Source organism: Ostrinia furnacalis, unplaced genomic scaffold (genome assembly GCF_004193835.3).
Source record: "Ostrinia furnacalis isolate ACB-3 unplaced genomic scaffold, ASM419383v2 OfSCF5188, whole genome shotgun sequence".
NCBI classification, from domain to species: domain Eukaryota; kingdom Metazoa; phylum Arthropoda; class Insecta; order Lepidoptera; family Crambidae; genus Ostrinia; species Ostrinia furnacalis.
Window position 1 is genome coordinate 23402 of NW_021135427.1, and position 19447 is coordinate 42848.

The 19447-nt window shown below is 39.8% G+C and overlaps 2 protein-coding genes across 2 annotated transcripts in view; both read right to left on the reverse strand.

Moving 5' to 3' along the window:
* Positions 1 to 1593: 1593 nt before the first annotated feature.
* LOC114360845 (uncharacterized protein KIAA2013 homolog) lies at positions 1594 to 3854 on the reverse strand. Its single transcript, XM_028315671.1, has one exon. It carries the CDS (start codon positions 3526 to 3528, stop codon positions 1651 to 1653), a length of 1878 nt encoding a protein of 625 aa, XP_028171472.1. The 5' UTR covers positions 3529 to 3854; the 3' UTR covers positions 1594 to 1650.
* A 2789-nt stretch (positions 3855 to 6643) lies between these two features.
* Positions 6644 to 19447, reverse strand: part of svr (Carboxypeptidase D svr) — a 39803-nt gene continuing 26999 nt past the window's right edge. Inside the window, exons 13-23 of the mRNA XM_028315675.1 lie at positions 19045 to 19211; positions 17185 to 17295; positions 15519 to 15675; positions 14315 to 14824; positions 13344 to 13503; positions 12149 to 12321; positions 10500 to 10650; positions 9744 to 9946; positions 8277 to 8376; positions 7399 to 7539; positions 6644 to 6941 (exon numbers count right to left, since the gene is read on the reverse strand). Of these exons, the coding sequence (XP_028171476.1) occupies positions 6829 to 6941; positions 7399 to 7539; positions 8277 to 8376; positions 9744 to 9946; positions 10500 to 10650; positions 12149 to 12321; positions 13344 to 13503; positions 14315 to 14824; positions 15519 to 15675; positions 17185 to 17295; positions 19045 to 19211 (1986 nt within the window). The 3' untranslated portion in view covers positions 6644 to 6828. The remainder of the gene's footprint in view (positions 6942 to 7398; positions 7540 to 8276; positions 8377 to 9743; positions 9947 to 10499; positions 10651 to 12148; positions 12322 to 13343; positions 13504 to 14314; positions 14825 to 15518; positions 15676 to 17184; positions 17296 to 19044; positions 19212 to 19447) is intronic.

A 19447-nucleotide genomic window follows, 5' to 3' on the forward strand; every position in this document is an offset into this window, starting at 1 on the left:
ATTTAACATAACCGTGAGTTTAATCTTTCAAAAATATATACCACAATCTTATAACAATATACATATCTATTACAAGTCATATTATGTACATTCTAACATAGTGAGGGACAACTTCCCTTAGCTAAATTATTAAATATTACAAAGTCATACAGCTAGGTATGTTTAAATAAATTATATGCATCGACTCAATCAAATACTGAATTTTTTATTTTACATAGTTTTTCTGCAACATACTTTAAAAGCTGATAGTTCATATAAAGCAGTACTAATATTCGTTTAAACTTTGCTGCTTATTTTCATATAATAAATACTACTGCCCACAGTTTGCATGATAAATCTTTAACATCATTCAACTATTAAAGAACAGTTATTAACAAAGGACAAAACATCAATGCTATAAATAATAGTGATGTGTTCAAGTTATTTTAAAAATAATTCATGTTACGCATTTAAATGAGGGACATAATAAACACATGATTGGCTATGAACTATGTATAGCTGTAGCCAAGAGCGATAAATATACTAGTAGAGATCAAGTGAATTAGCAAAATCGTTAACAGACATTTGTGTGATTTATCAAATTATTTACAACATTATCAAATCTCTCCATAACACAATCTTAATTAAAAATGCAATCCAATACAGTTTAATCTTTTGTACGACATTTTCAACATTATTGCTGCACACTAATGACAATCATAACAGCAATCTTACGTCACTAGCAAGAAGAACCTATGCGATCAGTCAAGCGTCAGGGGGTATCCTTCCGTTTGGCCAAATTACTTTTCGCCAAATTTCACTTCGCAAACCACTTATCGCCAAAGTTTCATTTCCCAAATGAACTTTTAGCAACTGTACTTTTCGCAACTAATTCATTTGGTCAAATTATCATTTGGCAAAATTTTACTTGGCAAATGTTTATATAGCAAATGTTTTATTTCGCCAAATATTATATCCCAAATAATTTGTTTGGTCAAATTGACACTTCACATACTTACCCACCGTTACCCACAAATCAAAGCATATGGCACATGTTCATGGTTTTCACAAGAATTTTATGTAAAACAAAGAGATAGCAGAAAATAGTATAGTTGCAGAAAATAGGTATTGCAGAAAATAGTAGGTTAGGTTAGGTTAGAACAGTGACCCTTAACGCGCGAAGGCGAGCGAAGCGTGCCGCGGCAGCGGCCGCCGAGCGCTAGAATCACCTCTATTGTTAATGAATCATTTGGAAATTTCGATAAAAATAATGAAATATGAAAATTAATTAAGAACAAATTTTATATTAACTACCCACTAAACAAAATAATAACCACAAGCTAATTTGTATTCCATTTTATGCACCAATCAAATTGTTTTGTAAATAGTTTATCGTGAAATATATTTGCCAAATGAAACATTTGGCAAAACATACTTTGCCAAACAATAATTTGCTAAACAATAATATGCCAAAAACGACATTTGCGAATTAAAAGTTTGCAATAAGTTGTTTTGCCAAATGAGAATTTGCCAAATGAAAATTTGCGAAACGTTGTTTGCGATGTGATAATTTGGGAAACGTTTTTTGGCCAAACATTAGTAATCCGAGTCAGGGACATTGATGGTGCAACCATCGAACTAAGCAAATATAAGGCAATGGACAGAAACACTTCAGGGCTTATTATACAGCCTTCTATAGTTCACTCCGCTGTCGCAGAATTCGTTCATGATTATTCTGCATAGGAACAAATGGAAGACGACAATTAGAACTAAAATGGATATCCAGAATAATGGATTGAGACCACCTAAGCTGTGGCCGTGTTTGTGCATGGCTATGACATGGTGTTCATGCGCTGGGGCCTCAACTACTTCTCTCACGTGAATGGTATGCCTCAATTCTTCCATGTGCTGTTTGTCAGCTGTGACATACAATATAGCTGTGAGGGGTTCGGTTAATTTTACTGGGAAATATTTCCTGTAAGGCCCAAGTTGCACTGGCGAGTCTAAGCAGCCAGCATCACAGGCGTAGTACGTCTTATCAGAGCGATCCAGAGCCACAAAGATAGCAGCTTTGTTATCTTCCTGGACTATTACACTGATATTCACGTGAGTCATATTGCCATAGTTAAGGCGGCGGAAAAGGAAGTCTCTGTGCAGTTTGGATGGGTGTATGTTGTATTCTAGATGTTGATTGCTGAAACGTAAACTGCCAAAACTTAAAATCATCGCTTGGTTGACACCACTAGCGCCTGCATTCATGAGTTTGTAACAGCCATGCTTTTCTAAAGTCAGTAGCCATACACTTGCAACAGCATTTAGATTAGCTAAGGAATTCAAAGGTTTCCACAGATTTAATGCATCCAGAGTTGAGTGCCCTCCGTAACACCCTTCAGCATAAGTCAGTGTCCTGAGAATATCTGATCTGGTCTGTGATTTAATATGTTCTTCGTGTTCTAAGCTTCGGACTTGCGACAGAATGGCATATATTGTAGCATTTATCCTGTCTCCATTGATGATACCTTCAGCTTTTGAATCTGAAATATAAAAGCCTGTGTACCAGAGATTTTGCCATACTCTAGCATGATTTTCTTTGAGTTTTCTCACAGCAGCTGTATCTGATGTTAATGCTATGACCTTTTCCATCTCATCAATTGCCTTCTTTTCCACAATATCTTTTTGTTTTGCGTAGTCTGCTTTCTTTATAGGATTGCTGTATTGAACTGTTGTGAATATCAAAATATCTAAAGCATCACGGCCATCAACTTGAATACTGTTCCCCATTTTCCTTGATACAACTGCGACAGCAATCACATTATCACTGTCTGGTATTGTTATCATTCCTGTTACAACTTCATATTCCTTCGTATCTACCCCTTGGTGCAACTTCACCGTCTGTTTCACTGAAGTTGGCCAGTCCGAGACTCTGGGGGTAGTCAATCGCAAAGTTTTCCCAGCATTGGTTGGGTTGTTGACGAGAATCTCTTGAACAAACAAGGATGGTATAGTCCTGTGAGTGTAGTACTGGTATGTTATGTGCAAGCCTGTGTTGCTGCATTGGAATCTGTGTATTATGCCTCTTTTGTAATCGGCAACTGTGAATTCTTTCATTTCATAGTCATCAATAATGTAAAGTGGATGGTAGTACACCGGCAGAGATAAGGTCCGCCCATGTTTGATGTTGAGATGTGAGTCATGCTCCAAGGCAAGGCCAATGTATCCATTTCCAACGTAAGGCACATAGTTGTGGCTGAGCGTCGACATTGTGGCCGTCGTCTCCTGCCTCAAGTAGGCGTCGTAGTCATTCAAAGCATCTTTGAAAGGGTTTAGGAAGTTTCTTTGACATACATTTTGATGGCTAGCATCACTTTCGGAGCCGAAAAACCAGTTCAATAAGCCGGGGCCCAGATAGAGAATGAAGAAGATGCAAAATAGGACTAATATGACCAGTTTTTTTCTTGTCATGGGCCCATCCGTGATCCGGTTGAGGCGCCGCGCGAACTCCCCGGCTCTGCGACCCATATCGTTGAATTCTCCTCCAACTCTATCCATCTCAGTCACTTTAAACAGTCAACGTAGGCACACAGTTACTTCAATCTAAGTGGGACCAATTATTATTGTCATCGTAACCAACAACAAACAGTAAATTAATTGTTTGATAACACAACAAATTCGAGTCTCACTAGCCGCTTCTGATAACACTTTATGCAGGTTATACTTCACTAGCCTGTAGTAATTCTTCTATTTTTATACAATTCCTCTAGAGTAACTGAACTAATCTCTAGTAACTGGAAATAAAATTATTTGCATGGAACAATCTTGAAACGAAAAAGAAGTAAAATCGAAGTTTGTTGAACGACGAGAGAAGAAACGTCATGTGTTTGTCACATGAACGTCAAATTGAATGAATGGTAATGTCATTACGAACGAATGAATGAGTATTCACCCATCGAGCATAACAATGGAGTGGACATAAGTATTTTATAGATGACCCACGCTGAACTGTCCCGCCAAACTCAATGACAGGGGGGCGCTACCATCGTTCAACTATATGGTTTCCAACATGGCAAAAATCTGAACCAGCGATCCGGTACTGACGGTGGCGCCCCACTGTCAATGTCATCGACAGGACAGTCCAGTATTTTGGAACTATACCCCATATTCAAATTATTTATTTTCTATCCATGAACAGTGTTTCGGTAGTCCGTAGCCTTACCTAATGGTAGTTTAGTGGTCCTCTCAATCGCCTTTTACGATATTCATGGGAAGAGTGGGAGAGTGGGAGTAGTCCTATGTTGTGACTGTTGGCTTTGTCAGAGTAGGAACCCGATTCCACCTATAATATCTCCACTGGTAGGGTTACTTGAATTTTTTTTCCAGTTATAGCTACCGGTAGGGATATGTGGAATAGGGGGAATTTCATGGTATTTTCCAGAATTCTTACAAAAATATTGCTTCTATGGATTACAAAAAAAAAGACAATAGCATAATAAAACGACTCAGGCCAAATAAAACTACATTTATTGCTTAAAACATTAAACTACTACAAAATCAATATGGAATTATCACAACAGTCTATAATATCTTCTCTAAAACATGTGTAAAACGTTAAAAAGAGCACCAATATGTATGTATAATTTGTAAAAACAAAAATAGATACGAACACAAATGATATTTAATTCAAAATGTGTGAATTCGGTATATTTTTATGAAACTAATAAATGGGTCATAAAAAGGAAGAGATTCAATCATATAAATTCGCGAAAATAATAAATAAACAATATCATTTAAGTATTGCTTTTGAATAAGGCACATTGTTTATGTTCGTATAATGATATCTAATAATAAAATCCATAAAGTTATACAAAGCAAAATAAATAGGAATGTGTTGGAGAAAACCACATGCAGTAAATTCGCAATAAATAATTTATAGTAGATTATTCACAACGTTTGATGTAAATTATAATGAAAAATAAATAGTAGCTAGTATTAAAATACAATAGCAAGCTAAATAGGAAATAATTTTGATTAAAATCTATACATGAGGCAATGTAAAAGTTAGGGACAGTAGGTATTGATCAATCATTGATCAAATACTATAAATTAGAATATGCGAAATGCACAAAATAGGTTTACGAAAGATTAGGAAGTATATCATAGAAAGAGACAGTTGTACCTATCTCGCTCTCACATTGTAAGAGTGCATTTCCACTGGTGCGCATCTGAGCTTCGTTTAACTCCACATAAATTCATACACACCTTAAGAAATATTCGAGCGAGAGGTGTTTTCATTTGTCTTGCCTCTCACTAATTATTTTCTTTCTTTTTCTTTTCTGAAACTGCGAGTACTATGGATTCTAATACTGTCGTCACGTTTACAAGAGATCTATGATTTATACAATATGCAATAAGATATCACTAAAGCCATACATTACAACATTAACACAACACAGTTAAAAATATTTATAGAAGATAGTTAAATAGATAGTCACTAATTTATTAATATCTAGTCGGAAAAAACTGCACCAAAATTCAATATCACTCATTTTGGCAGTCGAGTAAATATTGGAGAGATATATTTAAAGTCCATTGATGCAGTTTTAGTACATAATAAAAAATAAATAGAAATATTAAACTTGACTCCATGAGAATATAAATTCCATATAAAAATAGTTTTATAGCCAATTCCAAAATACATTTTCAAATCAATAATACTGGAAGAGGAATGTAGTAAAATTTTAAGAAATAAATAATTATTATAAAAGTAAAGCGCGACAAAAATGTTATGAAGTGGATGTACCACAGAAAAGTTAAATATAATTTATTTAAAAAAAACCGTTCTTATTAGGAACAAAATCTACAAACTATTATTTAAAAAATCAAAGAAACTTCAGCTTTTAAATAAGATAGTTGAATAAGCTAATTAGTTAAATAAGTCATTACATTAACCACAATAACTTTTGTCTATGACATTAAGGTGTAAATTGCCGTCAATAATTATGGTTCCTTTAGGCCGATTCTGAATAAAACTATGAGACTTGGTCCCCACACGATAGTTATATTGTACTAAAAGCCTACCAAGATAGTGCCTCTATAGTAATAATCACATTTTTAAACTCAGACTACATTTTTAAAACAGTTTCTTTTGATAGAGTATTAAATTCATTTGATGAAATATGCCGAATATTCAGAATTTTTTGACGCACTATAAAATGATAAGTCAGACCATTTTCCGCCTAGAAGTTGTTCGCACCATCTATTTACTGTATTACTATTGCAATGAGGGTTATCGTTTTTATACTTGACAGTTGGCACCACTGGCGAGTGACAGGACCTTACTCTACTGTGGCGCCAACTGGTGAGCGATATAACAATAGCCCTCATTGCAGTCCGACTGACGTCTGTCAATGACAGTTTACTGACTCGAATTAACTGTAGAAGAGTTTCTGACCTCCCAGCAGCCGGGAATAACTCCTGGAGCCCTATTTTTGAAGCATTGAAATTCCATATCGTATACGATTTTCTGACCTAACTAAATTGATAGATAGAATTGTCACATTCTGATGGTTTGTTAGAAGCCGGATCATTTTTTTTTATCTAATCATGAGATGAGTTGGCAGGCTTGTATGCGAATGAGTTATCGTAACGTAGCGCTCAGCAGTATGCGCCACTATCAAGTCCTGTCACTCAATAGTGGCGTCAAACTGGTGATCGCTGAAGCGGTAGGACTATTGCATTTGCACCACCATGTTGGCGCCACAGGCACAGGCAAGTAAGATAGTCAGTGGTGCCAACTATTGAGCGCAAGTTGAAGCTTAGAATGCTTCAAGAACAGGGCTGGTGGTCGCTGGCTCACTCAGTGGACTTCCAGTCGCGGTCGGAGCGCAGGAGGACCACTTCGTCCTCAGAGTCCGTTTCGGAGGGCGGTAGGTCCTCCTCATCGTAGTACGGCTTGCGTACTATCTCTGTAAGGAAAATACAGTTATATTTCTTTAAAAAATCATCAAATACTGAAACCCCTAGCTGTTTCTACCTTTTAAACAGTGTATGTTAAAGTCCGGTCGCCGAGCAGATAGAATTTAGTCCAATGACCCCAAGCTACTCATTCCTATCACTCGCGTAATTATATTGCTGTCGCGCTCGCACACTCACTGCGGCCGCCCGTCGCACAGTCGCGACAGCAAATAATTACGTGCGAGTGATAAGGATGGGTAGCTTGGGGTCATTGGACGAAATTTTATGTGCTAGGCGATTGGACTATAGTAATATTCGCCAGTGCCGTCAACTAGTAAGGGCAAATTCATTTGTTATTGCTATTTAGGCCCTTTTCAAGTTACTTATAGACGTCCTAAATAAGCTTACCATAATGGCGGAAAAATCTCAGACTTACAAAGGTGTCATAAAAAATAAATAATAATTTACCGTAATTATCGTCAGCACACAGCGGCCTCTTATCATCGGAGGGTAGTTGCGTGAACAAGTAGTCTTTGCGCGAGTCACGCGCGCGCTGGCGGCAACTCAAACACCAGGCGCCGAGAGTCACCACGCATACACCCACCACACCTGGGAACCAGTGAGTTAGCGTTAACACAAGCAAGCAAGTTCAAAGTTTTCTTTTTTTGGACCTTAACACAAGGCAGTAAGGATGGTTTTAGTGTCACGCGGACTGTCAGTGCGGATCGCTCCGCACAGCCGATTTGTAAGAACTGCTAGGGAGCGAGCGGTTCCTCCGGACCGCATTACTCTAAAACGTTCCCTAGAAGTTCATACAGATTAGCCGTGCGGAGCGGGTCCGCACCGGACGGACCGTCCGGTGCATGACACTAAAACCAGCCTAAGGTTGTAAGACGTTACTTTTGTAGGAAAACAAACGCAAAGGCATTATGCAATACAGCCAATTCTTCAGTTTTTACTTTGTATGTTAATCAAATGATATAATGAATGGTGATAGAATATTCCCTCTTTCTCTTGAGCGTCAGTAAATATGTGGCGCTTTACTGAGACCTCACACGGATATTTTGAGAAGAGAGAGATTTTCATTGTTATTACAATCAATAGTCGGCTAAACACAAATTATAGAAAATAAAACAATACTGCTGAACATGACTCACTCTTCACTTTCCCGTCAAGAAGTCCAAGCCAGAGATAGTTGACATTATATTTTTGTGAGCTTTCAACTCATTCAGTTCTCGTGGCAACTCTGAAAAATGTTGCCACTACACCTCGCATATGAGTTACAACAGTGGGAAATGAGATAATAATATAGGAATATTCTCCTAAAAATAGATTAAATATCTGACCTGCCAGCATGACGAAGACCAGCCGCGGCATGCCGAGAACATAGTCGTCCTTTTCCAACTTGAACAGTATGTTCGGCGTCACGTTGTCGTTCTCGTTAATCTGTGGACGAACGGACGATACATTAAGTTTATTTATCATTTAACATAATAAGTCTTATGTTGTTGTTATAGATTTTACTTTGCAACAAATGCAGTCGGTCCACACTAATTCATTTATTTATACCATTTACCGGCACGAGTTTCTCTCTCACAAAGTAGCTAAAGCCCGGTCTCCGAGCATGTAGAATTTCGGGATTACTAATGTTTGGTCAAAAAACGTTTCCCAAATTATCACATCGCAAACAACGTTTCGCAAATATTCATTTGGCAAATTCTCATTTGGCAAAACAACTTATAGCAAACTTTGAATTCGCAAATGCCGTTTTTGGCATATTATTGTTTAGCAAATTAATGTTTGGCAAAGTATGTTTTGGCAAACGTTTCATTTGGCAAAAAAATTTCACGATACACTATTTACAAAATAATTTAATTGGTGCGTAGAATGGAATACAAATTAACTTGTGGTTATTATTTTGTTTAGTGGGTAGTTAATATAAAATTTGTTTAAATTAATTTTCATATTTCATTATATTTATCGAACTTTCCAAATGATTCATTAACAATAGAGGTGATTCTAGCGCTCGGCGGCCGCTGCCGCGGCACGCTTCGCTCGCCTTCGCGCGTTAATGGTCACTGTTCTAACCTAACCTAACCTACTATTTTATGCAATACCTACTTTCTGCATCCATACTATTTTCTGCAATCTCTTTGTTTTACATACAATTCTTGTGAAAACCATGATCATCTGTCTTATGGTTTGATTTGTGGGTAACGGTGGGTAAGTATGTGAAGTGTCAATTTGACCAAACAAATTATTTGGGATATAATATTTGGCAAAATAAAACATTTGCTATATAAACATTTGCCAAGTAAAATTTGGCCAAATGATAATTTGACCAAATGAATTAGTTGCGAAAAGTACAGTTGCTAAAAGTTCATTTGGGAAATGAAACTTTGGCGATAAGTTGTTTGCGAAGTGAAATTTGGCGAAAAGTAATTTGGCCAAACGGAAGGATACCAGAATTTCGTCCAATGACCCCAAGCGACTCGACGACGCGACTTTGCGACGGGCGCCCGTAGTGAGTGTGCGAATGCGACAGCAACATAATTACGCGCGAGCGATAAGGATGGGTAGCTTGGGGTCATTGGACAAAATTCTACGTGCTCGCAGACCAGACTATAGATGGCGCTGTGTAAAATCATCATCATTGTTTCAGCCACTGCTGAACGTAGACCTCCTCCAATGATTTCCAGATTGGTCGGTTGGTAACGGCCTGCATCCATCCTCTTCCTGCTACTTTAATGAGGTCGTCTGTCCACCTTGTGGGTAGACTATGAGTAAAATGGTACTAACATTTATTGACTTACCGGCACATGTTTCTCCCTAGTAATATATCCTGACGCGCGCGCGGTCATTCTCACTTCCTTGCCCAGGTAGGTGACTGGTAGACGCACAGCGAAGTGCCCGGCGGCGTCGCTGGTGTTGGTGGCTACTGGCTTGAGCGTCTTCAGCGGGAAGATGGTCAGGATCGCGTTGGGAAGCGGCTGGCTGTTGATGTCCAGGGCTAGGCCTATGGGAAAGAATACAGTATTTTAAATGTAAATGGTCGAAATATAATATGTATGTACAAACTATAGCATCTTATCTCGTTGTAATCCGGGCTATTTTGCAATAAATGTTGTTTTGTTGTTTGTAGTTACAAGAAAAATATTGAAGTATATTTATTTATATTCGTTTTCTGATAGAACTTACTCACACACACAGTTTAAGGTTTGCTTAGTTTGAGACTCGTTGGCAGAGTGGAAAATGCCCTAGGATTATTTATTTGTTGTCGCATATTGTTTTTCAAATTCTCATTTTTTATGTTAAATAAATAAAATAAAATAGAGTCGTTTATTTCAGACTGAGTCTATAAAGTATTTTAAAATAAATTAAAATAATATTATACATTAAACGAAATTCATCAGATTGCCAACAAGCTACGAGGCAGGTCGTTATTGATATTTATTTGTGCACAGACGACAACACAATTTAAACACCCTGAGTTCTTATACAGTTGTAACAAGACCGATTCCAAAACAAAAATGTTCACTCTGATATACTGTTAACTGTACAGTACTGACCTGTAACGTAGATGGTGTTAGGATCAACTTCAACCGGCACAGGGAGAGGCAACTCGCTGAACTGTCCTCCAGGCAGGTGCTCCGAGTTCACACGACGCAGGACCACGTCTTTATGCTTCACCACCTTTTCCACAACTCGCCATGTGAAGGCCTGGAATATGTTCGTTGTAAGTTTAGTCAAGGCTACAAGATTAAATTGATCTTCCAATGTATATGGATGTCGTAAAAGTCGATTAGAGGACATGTTAAGTAGCCATTGGGTGCTTCCCTAACCTAGGCTATTTAGCGGACTTAGAACAAGCCAAAATTATTATTATTACTGACGGGATTGCTACCATGTACAATTACAATTATAACAAGTCCACCACCAACTAAACTAAGCAGAAAATTGTTTCCACTGAGAATTGAAACTGGGAGCTTTGTCTGAGACGGATAGATTTCCAGACCAAAGAAGACACATTTAAAAAGTGGGTTTGTTACACATAGGTTGTTTCTATTCCACAAAAAGGAAGCTCTTGGCTTGCATCTCACCTGATGGAAAGTTATGATCAGACCGAAGGTGCAAGCGTGCTTTACTAGGAATCCTGTTCCTCAGAGGAACTATCTATCTTACCCCCGGAACTTAACCTTCACTGGTTGAGTTTTAATTGGCGGTCAAGTTGTATCCTGGCTACACAGGAGTTGCAGCGGTAGGAACGAGAGGTGGGAAATGGGAATAGTCCCATATCTTTCCCCCTAATTGCCGGAATACAACAATGTAAACAGTTATGGGGGTGGGTTCTCACCTGATCTTCGTATTTATGGCAGCGGACCACGACCCGGTACTCCCCGGGCGGCAGCATGAGACGGAAGTGCGCCATGTTGGCGCTCACGCGGTAGGGCTTCGCCACGCCCTCCACAGAGACTGTGGCCTCGCGCATCGGGGCGCATCCCTCATGACTAGTCGTGTACAACCCGGTCGAGTTAACTGCGCATCTCGCTGGATTGCGATTCACCCGTAAACCCCCCCGCGTTCGCCCCGTTTGTACCAGAGCGTCGATGTGACGTCACAGCCGCCGGGTCACAGGTAACTGCGCACCTCGAGCGGGTTGTAGAGTAACTAAACTTCTCGTTACTGCCCGAAAAAAACGTTTGCACTTTGGTCGAGTACAGTCAATCAATTTTGTTCTATTTTGATAGGTGAGTAGCACACCCCACTGGCTAAGTGTCCGTACCAGGTGGTTTAGTCGAGTTCATATGAAAACTATCAATTACTTGTCCTCACTAAACGATTTAGTTTCCTACTCGACTAAATTTTGCTACTATTAAATTACTCGCACCTCGACTAAATTATTCAACTAATACGTAAGGCTTAGAGCGCTTTCATATTTAGGCGACTTAGCAGCGCGACAAATACGCGCTGCCGATAATTTCATACTATATGACAGCAGATTTATTTATTTATTTATTTAAGGACAACCAACAAAACATACACCATACATTCACAGTATCCTTATAAATAAATTAAGCTAAGGTGTTGCCTTAATTAAAGGTTGCCACGACATGCAGATGCCTGCCTTCACATTAAAAAACCGCCGCTGCCGCGCTGGTGTCGCGCTTCTTACGCCCTAATGTGAAAGCGCTCTTAAGGTCTAAGGTCTTCAGCTCACCTGGTCCTCGTACTTGTGGCAGCGGACCACGACCCGGTACTCCCCGGGCGGCAGCATAAGCCGGAAGTGCGCCATGTTGGCGCTCACGCGGTAGGGCTTCGCCACGCCCTCCACAGAGACTGTGGCCTCGCGCATCGGAGCGCCTAGCTCGTTCTTTACGTAGCCCATTATACCTGTGGAGATAATTTAGATTGTATAACGCACGAATCGGTGTTCTTAGGCCCAGAACAGACGGTGAAACGCAACTGCAACGAAACTGCAACTGCTACTTTTGAGTTGCATCTAAGTTTCTGGCATAGCGTCCGTTGACAGACCACACATGACGCGACCAGTGCGAAACTTTCAGTTTCAGTTTCATTCATCAGAATCATCAGAAAGTTGCAGTTTCGTTGCAGTTGCGTTTCACCGTCTGTTCTGGCCTTAGGTATAGTTCCAATGATGAATAGCTGGGTAGTTGAAACCACTAACCAAGTGATATTTTTATTTGAACTGTCAAAACTGTGACGTCATTAGATTGTGACGCTATTTTAAAAGTTATTTATAGGTCTAGCTTTAACTCAGTGCCTGAGTCATACCTCAGGGAGCGGCACGAGAGGGTGCTTTGTAACGTCAAACGTCAGCGAGACTTCAGACCTCCTTCAGAATTAAAAGCTTTGTTACGTCACATAAAGTCAATATCATCCCCCGTGCCGCTCCTATACCTCAGGCATTGACTGAGTTTATTTATTGAAAATAAATCTTTCAGGACTAAAATTATATGTGCTTTAATTAAACGAATAGGAAGTCTCCAACCACAATATAGTGCATAGTGGTCAGAGCAGTCACTGAGCAAACGAAATCGGAACGACTTGAGATCCATTCCAACTTCAAATCGGTTTTTCCAAGCAAAAACTCATTCTTTTTTTTAAAGACTAGCTTTCCGCCCGCGGCTTCGCCCGCGTGGAATTTTGTCTGTCACAGAAAAACAATATCGCGCGCGTATTTGCTCACCGTTTAGACCTACCCTGGACTACGACAAACATTTTAAAACCAAAATCAGCTCAATCGGCCCAGTCGTTCTCGAGTTTTATTCAGACTAACGAACATCAATTCATTTTTATTTATATAGATACGAGTAGATAGATAGATTATCAGCAATTTGTATTATGTTTGATATTTGGATAAATCAGAAACCATAGTGTATTACTATACTTACCAGTGTCAGCCTGCTGCACGAAGCTCATGACGCTCTGCAGGTTGTCCCGCCACACCCACGCGATGTCCCTCGCCTCGGGCATGCGGCAGCAGCTCAGGCCCGCAGATATTACGGGCGTGTCGAGTTTCTCTAGCAGCGTGTCGATTAGGGCTCCGTGTATCTGCGAGATAGGTATCGGGATTATGACTTACACCACACTTTCCTAGTCGGTACACTCTTGCCAGAGTGGTCGTGGTCAACATTGTGAATCACGTAGTCAACATTGTATCTTTGTTTCATTACGTTATTTAATTTAATTTGTAAACCTTTGAAAAGGAAGCTGACAGTAGTGACTCGAGTTACTTCTAAAGTGTATAATACAAGATGTGATGTATTCGTATCCGGGGCACATGAAGCTAAAATTTATATTTTTTTCAGGGACTTCAGGACCCGGTAAAACTGGTCCCTAAGCGCAGTTTGTTCATTTCAGCCAAATGACATCCACTTCTTTACAAAGGCCTCTTCCAAGAAGTGTAATTATAATAATAAAAATCACTGTAGGAAAATGACTCTCTCTAATTTACCAGAGGCAAATGGACGACTTGGCCTATACTGCCCACGTTGGCCAGACGGGCTGCAGAGCCCTGATGTTCACATATTTCTCCCTTAGGCTAAGAACTCATGGAGCGATTTTCACCCGCGCCCGCTGATTCTGTAGAATGCAGATACTTATGTAAAAACGAATGCATAACTCACGACGCGGTTTTCGCCCGCAGCGGGCGCGGTTGTAATCGGGTCCCGCTCGGAGGTTTTCGAGCGAGAGAAAGCCGCCTTATCGGCGGGCGACCATTTTGTACCAGATACTTAGCACGCGGCGCGATTTAAAATCGCGCCGTGAGTTCTTAGCCTTAGTCACCTCTTACGACATTCACGGAAAGTTTGGGGGGTCCTATTCTACTCTGCCACAAAGATAAATAATGAAAACAACTTACTTCATTATCATTTGACGCCACACACGCGTACTTGTCGCTAGGCGTCCTGTTATCCTGGTAGACCCTCGCGAACTTCTCATATATCTCCTTCGACATTTCGGGATACGCCACATCCTCGTTCCCCGAAGACAGTTCCAGCACCAGATCGAACTTTTCACTCTTTAACAGTTCCACAAAGGATTTTTCTCTGGTGTAGTTTGTCAACGGATTATTGTTGCTTTGAGTTATGTAGCTATACAGGCTGTCTCCAAAACCTTCTTCTAAAGTATCGACCTCACATTTGCTGGATCCGTCGTACTGTTTTATGACTTTTTCAGCTAGTACGTCTATGTTGGGGATGAAGTGTAGTACGGTGGTGTTTAGCAAGCGTTTGTGGAGGGGCTCTCCTATGGAATAGGCGTTGGCTATGTGCCGAGCAAAGTTGATTAGCATCTCTTGTCCAAGAGGTTCTGAGCCGTAGAAGCTGCTGATGATCGCTATGTGGAACTTGGTCTCTTCGGGCGAACCGACCTGTGAAAAAAATTACTGTTACTTTTTTATGGCTATAGAACATAGATTGAAAAATGAGTAATAGTTATTTCTAACGTAAAGTACCTAACTTGTACAAAAATTATAACTTTTGAAAAGTGTAAATAAAATAAAGTGGACTAAATTTAGCTCATAGTGAGGTTTGACTTTCCTGCCCTAGCGGCCATCAGCTCTTCGAGCTATGTGCCCCGCCCACAGCCACTTGATTTTAGCGATTCTGCGTTGCGAGCTGGAAGACGTAGCGTGGGCAGGCCTCCCACTAGGTGGACCGACGATCTGGTGAAGGTCGCGGGAGGTACCTGGATGCAAGCGGCGCAGGACCGGTCTTTGTGGAATCCTTGCGGGAGGCCTTTGTCCAGCAGTGGACGTCTTTCGGCTGAAACGAACGAACGAGGTTTGACAACCAATAAAGTCAATTTTGGAGTCCGCTGTTAAAGTAATACGCTAATATTACAATAATTATTGTTTAATGGCCTATTTAAAAGCGGACTTTAAAAAGATCAGCCATATTACACGTACTACACGTAGCTTACTTCCCCTCAGCTGAGGTCGAGTACAGTTTAGTATGGTCGAGTACTTAACTGTGTATCAGTTTCAAGAGATCTGTTCCAGTACCCCTCGCTCGGTCTTATATCGATTGTGCACTCTAGTGCTCTAACAATAAGGGCCAAATTACCTGGTCAGTGATCTTCAGCTCATGGAACATCGACGTAGCCAGACTGTCTCCAGCTCGGAACTCCGCTACGTCCGGGAATTTGTTCTCCAGCTCTGAGAGCAACTCGTAGGCCTCCAGGCGAGAGTGGTACCGCGTGTTGATTATGTTCTCTAGCACGCTGCAAATAAAGGCCATTTTAAATAATAGTATATCTCTCTAACACGCTGCGAATAAGGTTCAAGTTAGGCTAAATGCTGTAGGTATATGAAAATGGCACGAGAAATTAGACTTTAATTTAAGCTTTAGAATACAGATTTAGTATTGCTTTGAGTCTAATTTAACTATTGTAGAAAATTCAAAAAGTAATACTCACCATTCTACATGCAAGAATGTTTGCGTGAAAACATATTTAGACAGATGACATACATTTTTACATGAGTTCAATGATATTGAAACTAGCGTCAATTCGTAATAATGGTCTAAATGTATAATGAATTCTATTATTTAGTAGTTTATAGAGAACAACACTATCTAAAATTAAATCTATAATACTTAACTGACGTTCTTCACTCGATTATTATGTTATCCTATTACTCTGATCAGTTATAGTTATTTGTAACTAAATATTTGTTTGAATTATACGACTCGATTGCTAATACTACTTCTTTTGAAGGCAATTTTTGATATAAATATTTTTATGATTAAATTACAATGGCAATAATACTATAGAAACTAGTATTTTCACAATAAAAAAGCTACTAGTTCTTCAAAAATAAATTGAAATTACCTTACACATTCTTATGAAATTGTTCAAATGTCTTCTTTCAAAGTCGTCCAATCTGGTCGTAACATAGTGTGCGTTAGTAAGACTGTTAGTGAAAACAACACACAGGCAGACATGTGCAAGCGTTTATTATTAAACATTTAATATACATACATACATAAATAATGGTTTATTTAGCATAATATGTGTCAATATGAATAAAAACTTACGTGCATAAGAAAATAAGAAAGCTAAAGTTAAAATTAATGTTTTAAACTAACTTAAAGTGCAGGGAGTGCAAAAAATGCAAGTAATTTAAAAGCTACAAAATTAAAATCATTTAAAATTAAGTACGAGTCATTATAATAATACACATATTCAATGTTTTATTACTTTCTTAGTAAACAAAGACTAGTATGCGATATTTTACTGGTAAAAGATAGATAATTATTTTGATTTGTTAATCTATGGTTTGATTCAAATCGTTTTAGTACTTAAGAAAATAAATTTTAAGTAGCACAAGAAAATGGACAAAAACCTTATTTATGAGCACATAGAATATGTTGTAAATAAATAATATAATTGGTATGAACATAGTTATAAAGAAGCAACATAAACTTTATAGTGTTCCGGCACAGGCAGTTCTAAAATGGATTGAAGAAAAAAGGGAATTTAAAATTATAATAATTGATTTGCCATTTTTTATTTAAAAATGTATGAAATTTGATCCTGGGAAAACACAGAAAATACAGGTTACTTTTGCTTCAATTTAAAATGGTAATTTATATGATTATTACAAAATATTAAAGTTTCAAAACATTTCACAACCGCTGCGCAAGAGTGCCATTACAACATTACAAGTGACGTCACAGTGCAAACGCGAAGCAAAGTGGACCTTATCGTGAGCCACATAAAAGTGCTTACCGGAAGTCGTACGCTGATGACCAGTGCTGGGGGTCGATAGCCATGAGCGTGAAGTTAAGGCTGACGGATCCATTGGGTGGGACGGTCACTTCTTCCGTTACACTTTCGTACCTGTGGAATAATATGAATAAAGGTCAATTGGCATTGTTTTCACTGATAATGTACCAAACAATGTTTTTACTTGTCGTCTGATGTAAAATTTGTTAAAATAGATAAGAGCTGCTATTAGAAATCTCATGATGTCATTTGATACGTCAAAGCGAGTCCCATAATAGTAAGTGACGCCATGGTCAGCTTATTTTGTACAAACTTTAGATGCTTGTACGGCTGGCAACGACGTTGTAGATTCCAGGAAGTTTAGTATCCTCCAGTAGCCTCCATCGACTGTCGAGCGCGTTCTAGGTAATCATTGAGTAGACTGTATGTTTAGCAGTGGACGTCCTGGCTGAAATGATGAAGTTAATGCTGTTTACCCACTACGGCTGGCAGTGACGTTATAAGTCTCGGGCAGCAATATCTTCCTGTATGACGGGAGTCTTCCAGGAAATTATTTAGGGAGGCCTATATTCAGCAGTGGACATCCTGTGGCTGAAATGATGATGATAATGACACTCACCCACTACGGCTAGCAGTGACGTTATAAGTCCCTGGTAGCAGTATCCTCCAATAGTCTCCATCAACCGCTGAACGCACACTGTGACGTATACCTTCAACGGAGATGGTAATGTTGACTAGCGCACTGTCAACTTTTGATGAAATGATGATGCTAATGACACTCACCCACTACGACTAGCAGTGACGTTATAGGTCCCTGGCAGTAGTATCCTCCAGTAGTATCCATCGGCTGTCGTCTGTCATGAAATCACTGGGTAGACCTATGTTCACCAGTAGACGTCCTGGCTCCAATGATGGTAGTGATGCTTACCCACTACGACTAGCAGTGACGTTATAAGTCCCTGGTAGCAGTATTCTCCATTAGTCTCCATAAACCACTGAACGCACACTGTGTCGGATACCTTCAACGGAGATGGTCGCGTTGGCTAGCGCACTGTCAACTTTTGATGAAATGATGATGCTAATGACACTTACCCACTACGGCTAGCAGTGACGTTATAGGTCCCTGGTAGCAGTATCCTCCAGTAGTCTCAATAAACCACTGAACGCACACTGTGTCGGATACCTTCAACGGAGATGGTCGCGTTGGCTAGCGCACTGTCAACTTTTGATGAAATGATTATGCTAATGACACTCACCCACTACGGCTAGCAGTAACATTATAGGTCCCTGGTAGCAGTATCCTCCAGTAGTCTCCAGTAGTCGCCTTTCATGAAATCATTGGGTAGACCTTCACCAGTGGACGTCTTTATGCTGAAATGATGATGCTAATGACACTTACCCACTACGACTAGCAGTGACGTTGTAGGTCCCTGGTAGTAGTATTCTCCAGTAGTCTCCATAAACCACTGAACGCACACTGTGTCGGATACCTTCAACGGAGATGGTCGCGTTGGCTAGCGCACTGTCAACTTTTGATGAAATGATGATGCTAATGACACTCACCCACTACGACTAGCAGTGACGTTATAGGTCCCTGGTAGCAGTATCCTCCAGTAGTCTCCATTGGCTGTCGCCTTTCATGAAATCATTGGGTAGACCTATCTTCAACAGTGGACGTCTTTATGCTGAAATGATCATGCTAATGATACTCACCCACTACGACTAGCAGTGACGTTATAGGTCCCTGGTAGCAGTATCCTCCAGTAGTCTCCATTGGCTGTCGCCTTTCATGAAATCATTGGGTAGACCTATCTTCAACAGTGGACGTCTTTATGCTGAAATGATGATGCTAATGACACTTACCCACTACGGCTAGCAGTGACGTTATAGGTCCCTGGTAGCAGTATCCTCCAGTAGTCTCCATCAACCGCCGAGCGTACTGTATGCCTGATGCCTTCAACGGTGATGGTCGCATTGGCTAGCGCGCTGCCGATGTGGCTGTGGACGAAGCCGTGGACTCCTTTGTGGACCTGGATGGAGAAATTAAAAAAATAGTTATGTGCTGACGTTTTGATAGTTGTGGTCCTGTGACAGTACTGTTTTTGAGGGTTCCATACTATATTTAGTACTTAAGTAGTTCTTTAGGCTCTTTCCAGGGCACTTGTGCACGTCCTAAATATAGCTTGCCCTACCACCATTTCGGGACAACATTATGGGCTTGTGCTGAGAAGAAGTGGCGGAAGAAATTCAGTCACTGTTGTCAGTC